This window comes from Pochonia chlamydosporia, chromosome 1 (genome assembly GCF_001653235.2).
Source record: "Pochonia chlamydosporia 170 chromosome 1, whole genome shotgun sequence".
NCBI lineage: Eukaryota > Fungi > Ascomycota > Sordariomycetes > Hypocreales > Clavicipitaceae > Pochonia > Pochonia chlamydosporia.
In genome coordinates, this window is record NC_035790.1 from 1782048 (window position 1) to 1792077 (window position 10030).

The 10030-nt window shown below is 50.2% G+C and overlaps 4 protein-coding genes across 4 annotated transcripts; 2 read left to right on the forward strand and 2 right to left on the reverse strand.

The window, feature by feature from the left end:
- Positions 1-113: 113 nt before the first annotated feature.
- On the forward strand, positions 114-2013 carry VFPPC_12780 (GABA permease; the record flags this gene model as incomplete). Its single annotated transcript, XM_018290557.1, has 5 exons — positions 114-254; positions 355-1000; positions 1077-1096; positions 1162-1497; positions 1546-2013. 5 exons carry the CDS (start codon positions 114-116, stop codon positions 2011-2013), a joined length of 1611 nt encoding a protein of 536 aa, XP_018148547.1.
- Positions 2014-3071: 1058 nt separating this feature from the next.
- Positions 3072-5207, reverse strand: VFPPC_00431 (protein-tyrosine phosphatase; the record flags this gene model as incomplete). Its single annotated transcript, XM_018280451.1, has 3 exons — positions 3072-4597; positions 4675-4986; positions 5150-5207. The coding sequence occupies 3 exons, from the start codon at positions 5205-5207 to the stop codon at positions 3072-3074; spliced, it is 1896 nt and encodes a 631-aa protein (XP_018148548.1).
- A 938-nt stretch (positions 5208-6145) lies between these two features.
- On the forward strand, positions 6146-6526 carry VFPPC_00432 (hypothetical protein; the record flags this gene model as incomplete). The annotated part of the gene is made up of 1 exon (XM_018280452.1): positions 6146-6526. The coding sequence occupies one exon, from the start codon at positions 6146-6148 to the stop codon at positions 6524-6526; it is 381 nt and encodes a 126-aa protein (XP_018148549.1).
- A 927-nt stretch (positions 6527-7453) lies between these two features.
- On the reverse strand, positions 7454-9634 carry VFPPC_15138 (phosphorus acquisition-controlling protein; the record flags this gene model as incomplete). The annotated part of the gene is made up of 2 exons (XM_018292891.1): positions 7454-8923; positions 9056-9634. The coding sequence occupies 2 exons, from the start codon at positions 9632-9634 to the stop codon at positions 7454-7456; spliced, it is 2049 nt and encodes a 682-aa protein (XP_018148550.1).
- Between the last annotated feature and the right edge of the window lie 396 nt (positions 9635-10030).

Consider the following 10030-nt stretch of genomic DNA (forward strand, 5'->3'; position numbering starts at 1 on the left):
ACAACAAACCCCTCGTTCATTACATGTTTTATTCTTCATTCGTTTGACACCTTCTCCGTGACTGTTTCTCCAGAACTGAGCGACTTAATCGGCGCTCTCCCTCTCTCTGCGCAATGACTGTCGAAAATGACAGCCCAAAAGGTGACGTCGAGACCGTAATTGAGGTCTACGAACTTCATGCATCTGCCTCGAGTGGGCGTGCGAGACGAGACCACGATCAATTAGCTCGGTTAGGCAAAAAATCTGTTCTCAAGGTAAGTCACATTCACTTTACATTCTCTCCCGTATTGATTGCCAAGTGTTATCCTGTCAGTCTGTTTGTTATCATCGACTAACCCTTCCTTGTCGATGTAGCGTCACTTTAGTTTCATGTCCATCCTAGGCTTCAGCTGCACCGTCCTCATCACCTGGGAAGTCACCCTCATCGTCTACCCCCAGAGCCTTCTCAACGGCGGCCCAGCCGGCGTCGTGTACAGTTTCCTAGTCGTCTGGCTAGGCAACGCCTGCCTCTTCTCTACCCTCTCGGAGCTCGCATCCCTCGCCCCTACATCAGGAGGCCAATACCACTGGGTATCGATGCTGGCTCCCCGGTCCTGCGCCAAGTTCCTCAGCTACGTGACCGGTTGGCTGGCGTTGACGGGATGGCAGGGCATAACATCTTCTGTTGGATACCTCATGGGGACGACGATCCAAGGGTTAATCGCTCTGACAGTCCCGTCGTACAGTCCGCAGCCATGGCAGGGAACTTTGCTGCTTTGCGCCTCCGTCTTGCTCTGCGTTCTCGTCAACGGAGGAGGAAGCTCGATACTTCCCAAGATTGAGGGGATGATTCTGGTTCTTCACATTCTGGGCTTCTGTGCCTTTCTTATTACCTTGCTTACTCTTGCGAACCACAATGACGTTTCGCCTATTTTTACTACTTTTTACAATGGAGGTGGCTGGCCGAGTCAGGGACTGTCGTTTATGGTTGGTTTGATGGGTAATGTCTATGCAATCGTCGGTACGTCGTCAGGGTCAGCAATATTATATTATATGCTCATCGGTCATGAAAACGCTAACATGCTAAATCCTTCAAGGTGTCGACTCATCTTTCCACGTAAGTAACAACTTAACCTTATACAATCCCATCTCTCTTTTACACTATCTAATCAGTAGTTACAGATGTCAGAAGAGGTCAAAAACCCTTCAATAACAGTACCACGCTCAGTCATGACCAGCATAGCTATAAATGGCGTGGCAGGTTTCGCAATGGTGATTGCCATACTCTTGGCCATTGATATCAACAACATAGAAGCCGCGATAACGTCTCGCACTGGCTTCCCGTTCATGGACCTGCTCCTCAAGGTGACGGGATCTATGTCTGGGACCGCTCTTCTAATAACCATCATAATTATAATGTGCGCTTTCTGCTCTATCGGCGTCTTTGCCTCGTCATCTCGGGTCATGTGGTCCTTTGCCCGAGATCGTGGTCTGCCGTTCTGGCGCCATTTATCAAAGGTAATTTAATCAATAAACTGTCTGTTTCTTTCCTAACAGAATACACAGGTCGATCCTCGCACCTCCGTTCCATTGTGGGCCATTGCCGTCACAACCGTCATCTCATGCCTCCTCGCCCTCATCAACATCGGATCTACCATTGCTTTCAACGTTGTCGTCTGCCTCTCCGTCTCAGGCGTCTATTCCTCCTACCTCATCGTCACCGTTTTACTCCTCTATCGCCGTTGCACAGGCGCCCTCGAAATATCTAATCCCCATGTCTCGGATTCGTCTGGCAAGGAGCTTGTTTGGGGCCCATGGCATATCCCCGGCGTCTATGGCATCATCAACAACGTTTTCGCAATTGCTTATTTAATAATCATCTTGATTGTTAGCTGCTTCCCTCCGGTGATTCCGGTCCAGGCATCAACTATGAACTACAGCAGTATAATAACAGGGAGCGTCACCATTTTCAGTGTCGTGTACTACTTGGGGTGGGCGCGGAAAGTGTACCAGGGACCTATTGTTGAGATTTGATTTGACATGAAAAGAGGATCTACTTTTCTCTTCGGGTCCTCTACTATCTACCAGTACTTGACTTTTGCGCGGCCTTTCTCGCCAACATGTGGCAATGTATCATCTATCCAAGTTCGCTACTTGTACCAACTAGACTCACAATTCAATATGTAATTTGATCGCATACTTTTGTTTCTGCTTCTGCTTCTTCATCCACATACATACATGTCTAAAGATCAAGCCTGTTGGCTGGCTCTGGGCAGAACTCGTTGGAGGTCTGGGATTTTGCCAACGGAAAGTTACACTCACTACTCATCACATCACATCACGTCATAAACCGGCATCAGATCAAATAAATTTAACCAATGAAATTCATGCCATGCGTGTTATATATGCACCACTCGCTCCTTTCCACCACTCCCTCCAAATCCCCGAACCTAAGCGTGAAAACTACCCAATGATAAAATAAAACAAAAAACGAAGCAGAACCAGAACCAGAACCAGTTCAACCAATTCGACAAGAGGACTTTCAAAAACAGTACCAAGCAATCATAAAATGCCAAAAGGGCAAAACAGCAAAGTAAAACAGACATCCTTGTCGTCCCTCCTACAGCGCCATCGCATCTCAATAACAGAATAAATGCAAACAATCATGGAATCCCTCGTTTCCAGATTTCACGCCTGATTGTGGATGGCTCGACTTCACCCTTTGCCTTCACCCTCCATCACCGTCCGCTTGGCATCTGCTCTTTTCTTACATGGAGGTCAAGTTGACGACTCCAAAGTCCAACTCCCCCCGTTGAAGAAGAAAATGCCCTCGCTCTGAACATGCGTGCACAGATACGAAGCTTGCTGAATGAGATAAACTTGTTCTCTTTCCCCTGTCTTCTGGTAGGAACGCCTAAGGACATGCATGTATGCGGTATGGTAAAACGAATCGCTCGCCAAAAAGGACGTAATTTTGTCATCATCGTTATAAATAAATAGCAGGACCGTAAAAAAAAAAGTGGCTTCTCCGTGGGTATTAAAACATGTACTCAAAATCATCGATGCTGAATCCGTTGGGTTTGGTTAGTCTCCTATGACGACCCTGAGACTTTGCGTGCCGTAGACGCAGCCGATGCCGATACGGACATGCTGGAGCTGCCCACACGGCCGCTTGTCTTTCGGATTCCAGCTGAGTCCTTGGCTCGCAGGGGAGACTCAGATCCACCTCGCTTACTACCACGAACCTTGGTCATGATGCTAGGTGTACTAGCAACACGATCCACGGTCTTTGGTCGGCCGGAACCAATGTTCTCCGCATCTTGCGAGGCGTCGTTATCGATGAGATAGATGGTAGACGTCGTCTGGCTAACTGCGCGGACCCTCTCACCTCGGCTAGGTGACGCGGATGCCTTGCGATGGCTACGCATTCGAAGGTGTAGCTCTTCGTCTGAGTCGGTGCCTTGTGAATGGCGATGCATGGCCATTATTTCCGTCTCGTGCTCGACGCCTTTCTCTTCCTCGATGCTCGTTCTATGAGCTGCACCTGATCGCTGATAGGGATGGTGACGATCGACAGCTCGTGTCGTCTTGCGAGGTTGCCCTGGAGTGGGAGCCGGCAGGTAGTCTTCTTGTACTCCGTTCTTTCGGTCCTGGTCGACTTCGCTGAGGGGAGTGCGATTCGATGGGCTACGGTTCGGGGGGGTGGACATTTGTCCATTGCGCAAATTCGTCTTTTGCATAGCTCTGATGGGTGTGCTCGGAGGAGGGTTTGCGGCAGCCATCTCTCTCCTCAGACGACGCTCAACACGTTCCTCAACCCACCACTCTCGGAATGTGCCCTGGTTCAGATGGAGCCAGTGCTGCTGAGGACCTACAACCATACCGGGTCGCATGAAGCGCATAAATGAAATAATCTCATCGGCAGTGAAGCCGTGTCTGTAAATCAAGTATGCGCCAATGAGGCAACCAGTTCGGCCGAGTCCAGCCTTGCAGTGCACTGCAATGCCCTTTTTCTTGACGGTAATGGTCTCGTGCGCTAGCCGGATAAACTTGCGGACAGTCGTGAGGGGAGGGCACGTTCCATCGTCAAAGATCATATCAAGGTGCTGAATACCAAGCGCCTCAAAGTATGACGGAGAGTACAAGTGAGAGTTCAGTCGAACCACCAGACCAATGTTCTTCTCGGAGAAGTGTTTCAACACATTCTTGAAAGGCTGTGGCAGTGTTGGGTGAGCATCGACGGCATCCAAATCTCTGGGCAGCAACGGCCAGAGCTCAGAATCCTCTGTAAGCTTGGCGATGGGCGTGTGTTGAGGAGAAGCAAATGCCAGGAAGTGAGGAGTAATCCAGTTGAAGTCACCGTGCTCCACACGCTCAAACTTTTCGTACATTTCAAGGTCAAAGTTGTCCAGATCGATGCATTTCTCCTCCTTGGCTTTCCACACTCCATACACAACATCTTGCACGGTAATACCATAATCTGCTTGGCTGTAACCAGCATCGCGGAAGGGCATCAAAGGCGGGTCAACCTGGGCAATGGGAGCCAGGGCCAAATGCGGCGGCCAATTTTGAATGAGAACCATGTAGCAAGCAAGCATACAGGCAGCATTTGCACGACCTAGGTTGAAGCCGTTAGTGCATAGTTCCGCTTTTCTCATCGCATCACACAAACCAGCCACCGGTGGGAAAACTCACTTCTTGGGTCAGCAGCGCTCCAGAAAACCACAGGCCGGTCCTTGTTCTCCTTGGCGCCTAGGATATCGTGGAATCGAATGGCAAATCGGTACAAGTGACCAATGTGAAGAGGGCCAAAGTCATGATGAAAGGCATTGTACAAAAGGGAATCATCAACCGTAAAGTAACACGGCGCCTGACGACCATTGCTCAATGAGGAGGCAGAGTCCAATGTTCTATGCGATCGTTTCCTCGATGCGACTGGCGATTCGGAACCGGGGAAGAGGGTATCGGCCGTGGGAGGATGGACATAGGCACCGAGATAAAGGCGGTCTGAGACGGTGAAGGAAAGTCATTAGCAAAAAATCCGAAGGACATGCCATTGGGCATTGATGCAGCGCACAGCCAACAGGCAATAACTGCCAAGAAAAAAAAACCGAAGCAAGGCTGAGGAAGAAGAGACAAGGTTTCCTGTGTTGTTTTGACGGCGACATACCTGGAATATACTCAATGATCTGCCCCATGTTCTGCGCGTGCCTGGAAGAAGGAGCCATTGGTTCCAGGTTCACGCTCCAGCGATATTCTGCTTGTCTTCAAGAGCCAAACAAGTAAAAATTGTCTCGTGATGCAAGCGGCAGCAGTGTGGGTGGCCAAAGGGCAAGGATGCCAAATAATCAATGCCAGCGACTGTAGGTCAGTGTGATGATGCGCTCAACGTTGATGTCCCAAAGACCAGACGGAAGACGCAGATGAAACAAGATCACTCGTCAAGGTTTTGAGCAGTTGATTCGATCAAACCAGTATCGTCACAGTCGTACCACAATGTGAAAAGCATGCACTCTGTCGTTCAAAGGGATAAGTCTGCAAATAAACTGGCCGTTGAAGGATTCAAAGCAGAGAGTGAACCAAGGAGGAGATAATTGGACTTGGGGGGAGAGAGTGGGAAGAGGGAAAGAAGAGGAGGGATTCCAAACAAAGTGGTGACAGCTCACGATGTTTTTGTAAAGAAGAGACTAGAGACAACAAGGGCTCCTCTGAAAGGCGGGCTGGACTATGTAAGATACAAGAGACGTCCGCCAAGGGCAGTGTGTTGTGGTGCAGTCTGGTGCAGTCTGGTGCAGTGCGGTGCAGAACAGAGCGGTGCAGGTGGTGCAGGGCTCGAGGTCAAGGCGGTTGTTGTTGTGAGACCCTCCATGTCTGGTCTGTTGTCTGTGGCCTGTCCGCTTTTTTGCTTGCCAGCGGCTCTGCTCCGGTTCGTTGTTTGGAATAACAAGCCCTGACATCCAACTGGCCTTGTTGTGGGCCAGCTGTTGCCACGGAAACGACCAACGGTCCATGTCGAGTTCAGTTTGCCCAGAGCCACATGCCAAGGTGGGTGTGGCTCATGCATGAAACTGGGTGGGTCTCTGAACAAGCTGCATTCCGTCTTCAAGCTCACTCTCAGGGCCTCTCAGCCTCTCAATCCCTCGAATCTCATGCTCTCTTTCCGCCCATGGCATGTCCACCCACCACCAATGCCTGCTTGCCCCTCTCCATCCATCCACCCAACCCTGCGACATCCATCCCAAGAAGAACAAAAAAGTTCTTGACCTCATCTGCATTCCTTGTTCTTAACACTCTTTACTCCGTACATCCAAGTCGCGTTATCACCTGCGCTTTCATTGCCCTACCCTCCGTCAAAGTCTTACCCTGTGACGCCGGTGCCGGGGCGACCACCTCCGTAACCATGGCTTCAGCAACGACGCAGTTCCCTTGCGCAATGTTTGTCTCGTCCCGCCCTCACATGACCAAAAATAGCATCTTCGCCACAAAAACAGACCTACCCTATTCTCTCACTGCTCCGACGTCAACCAAAGATAACCTCGAAGAGTAAAATCCATATGCTGACTTTCTCACCACAGAGCCCTTCGCGTTCCCCTCCCCACAGCAAGACTCGCCTCGGCTGCCCTCCAGGCTCTCCGTGTCGATCCAGAACTGTCCCCCCTCGTTCAGAGACAACTATCTGTGCCGTCCAATGAGGATACCATTCTGAAAGTAGACTACCAAGCGACAACGAATCGCATGCTTCGCGTTGCTGTTAATTCCTTCATGGATAGTCTGAAACTTGTGCTGGAGGTGATGGAGCAACTGGATGTAGATATGTTGCCACAAACAGAAAGCAAAGAACCGTCATGAACCTGCGCCCTTTGCCAGGGGAAAACAGAAGTCCCAATGAAAACAGAACAACACCTGACGACGGAAAGAGGAGCCAGCACAAACTGATGCTAGGCAAAAATTTAGACAAGAGGCATTTCCATCGATGGAGAGGGTCATGAGGGCATTGGTGACACCATTCATCTTTATTTATAGCGCATCATCTCGTGTCTCATCTGACTAGCGCAATCTTGCAGAGAACCAACTAACAGTTCTGTGCTTGGGTCTTCCATCGTCTTCAACAGCCTTCTATAGCAAAAACATGACCCCAGGATAGGTCATGGGCTGAACAAGCCAGAATAAACAAAACGCCACCAAGATAGACTAACAATTCGTTGCGTTGAACAATCCCGCGTAAAAGCTGCTGGTATGCTGAAAGGCAAGAAAAACGTGTAAATACAGGATAGCCACCCTTCCCATCGAATGCAACCATGTGATATCATCCTCCTCTTGGCCCTGCCCCCTTTTAACACCTAGTGAAGAAAAAGCTGACCGTGATACCCACGCAATATGCACACAAAATTAGATCCAACTGAAAAGACTTCTTCAAACTCAGGATGCATTCGTCGGGAATAATAAACAGCGCCGACGGCTCCAGTCTTGCCGTTCAAGTCGCAGGTGCTCTTAGCTTTTCCAGCTGACTTTTCAGCTCCTGTAGTTCTAGTTTCAGATCACCATTCTCCTGTTGAAGATGCTTCATGTGCACAATGGCATTCTCCACCACACTGGCTTTGCTATTCGGCATGTTGGCCTGCGACTTGCTGTCTTTCTTCTCGGCCTCCTCATCTTCCAACTTTTGTTGATCCGGCAAAAGACTTGCCATGATTTGGAGGGCGGAATTGATGCGATTTCTCCGCCCCTGCTCCGCAATCTTGTGGGATGTCCGTTTTGATGTGAGATTTGTCGACAACTCGGTGGGGTATGAGACACCGGGTACAGTATTCCCTTCCAAAATGTTCTGGTAGTTAGATTTGGTCATGAGCAAACGTGAAGCCGTGTCCTCCATGGATAGACCAGGTGTTCCAGGCAGAAGGGGTTTAATGTTGGGGGATATCCGAGGCAACAAAGCAGGTGAGGCGTGAACCGAACCGGTCGATCGTTTTCTGCTATTTCTAGAAGCCAGCTGAGGTGTCTTGCGCGCACTGGGCCCGGACGACCCAGGTCGTAACTGAGGACTTTGACTCGCTGATACTGTGCCTGGGGTTCGGATAATTGGAGACTGGAGAGGCTGCTGCGAAGCACTCCTTGAAGAGTTCGGTTCGAGGCGAGGAGATGGTGACATGAGGGATGTATTGATTGGCGCAAGGGGTCGGTTTGATATTGACTCCGGTAGCTCAAGCGATTCAATGTTTTCCGTAACAGTGTGCTGTTCCTGTCCTGCCAGTTCCTGGTTGATCGCGAGCGGCTTCTTAGCTTTGGAAGCAGGCAGTTTCATTAACGAAGCTGGTGTGGCCGGATGCGGCTGTTGTTGTTGTTGTTGCTTCTCCTTTTGTTCCTCGGCGAGGGAGCGAGGCGTGGGCTGCTGTGAGTTGCCGTTCTGAGCTTGAATGTAGGGAGATTTGCTAGTCGATCGCCGAGCAGGAACAGGAGGGGGAGGCATTTCAGTCAGGTTTTCGGGTGATACAGAAGCATTTTCTTCCGAACCCTCAGTTGATGTGGCTGGCAGAGGGAGTAGCCCCTGGTCGGCTGACTGCATACCTCTCTCATCCACCTCGTTCAGCACTTGTGACACAATGGCTGGGCTGGGTCCCGTTTTCCGTCGTTGCGGCTTCACAATAGGAGAATTCTTCACACCTTTACCTCGTGCCTTGACTGCATTATTCTTTCTAGCCTTCTTGGACAAATTTGTACTTGACCCTGCAGTTGGAGCAATAGCAGGTGCTTCCAAATCCATTTCGACAGGCGAGTTATTAGATTGCGTGCTATGGTCGTAAACAGATGATGAGTCGTTTTGGGCGTGCAAAGCAGGCGAAGTTAAGGGACTGAAATAAGCTCCGGGAACTGTGAAGGCATTTTCCATGTTGAAGTGAGGATCCAAAGGCGTCACAGCCGGAGAAACAAGCGGAGTAAAGGCCATCTGCACATCCATGTTAGCTTCCATCACAGGGTAGTTGGCAAGATTCTGCTGGAATCCCTAGGCGCCATTCATATATAGCAGTACTTGGGCGTTTCCGCTTGAAGGACAAAGAAGGTGGGCTAAAATACTCACATCTTGTTGTTCCGCAATTCTTTGATGATACCCACGGTCATAGGCAGTTCGCTGAGGCATTTGCTCTGCCTGGGAGTAAAACTGCCCACTACCAGGCGGCATCTCCATGCTTTGCGGAGTAGGAGGAACCGAGTGGCTTTGACTGGCAAAAAAAGTCGCCCGCTGCTCTTGAAGTTGACGCTGTTGCTGGTGAAACTTTTGCTGCTGGAGATACTGGATCTGAGCGTCAATGCTTGAAATGGTGTCGCTTGGGGCAGAAGTCGCAAGCAATTGAGTTTGCATAGCGGCAGTCGTCACCATGGCGGGTGTATGATTTTGCAGCAGGCCGTCACTGCGGGGGATGATATGAGAAGAGGAATCAGCATCGCCCATGATGGCGTCGGTTTGTTGCCGGTGCTGATGTTGGTGATGGTGTTGATTCATCATCGACTGAGAGGAACCATCCTGAAATCCGTGGAAGTCAAACTGCATGCCGTCGCCCATATTTCCCATGCCGCTCATGTCAAGGAACTGGTTGAATTCATCTTCGGTTGTGGAAGCCATATGCTGGTCCTGACCATCCCAGGTTGCTGAAGCCATCATTGGCAAGTCGCGGTCCAAGGACGACCGGCTGCAAGGTGAATGAGACGAATTGCAGTGTAGTTTTCAAGAAGAACGTCCGAAATGCCCAGGAGAACGAGTCCGGCGATGGATTTTGAACTTTAAGTCTTTTGGTCGCTCCTGGTTTGTATTTCGCTACCAAGTTGCTTGCGTGTATTTCCGGGACCCGCAGTGCAATCTGCAAGGTCAACCGATTGACAATGGTGCAAATTGCGGCCTGCGTTGACGTATTGAGAACGGAGGAGAATTGGAGCAGCGAAATCGCTAATCATGAGCTGCTGAATATGTCGCTGAGAGAAGGTATAGTCACTCTAAGGGTCTAAGGGTGGTACGGTGAAGGTCGTGGCAAGTTGTGGTCGTGCGAGACCAGGCCCT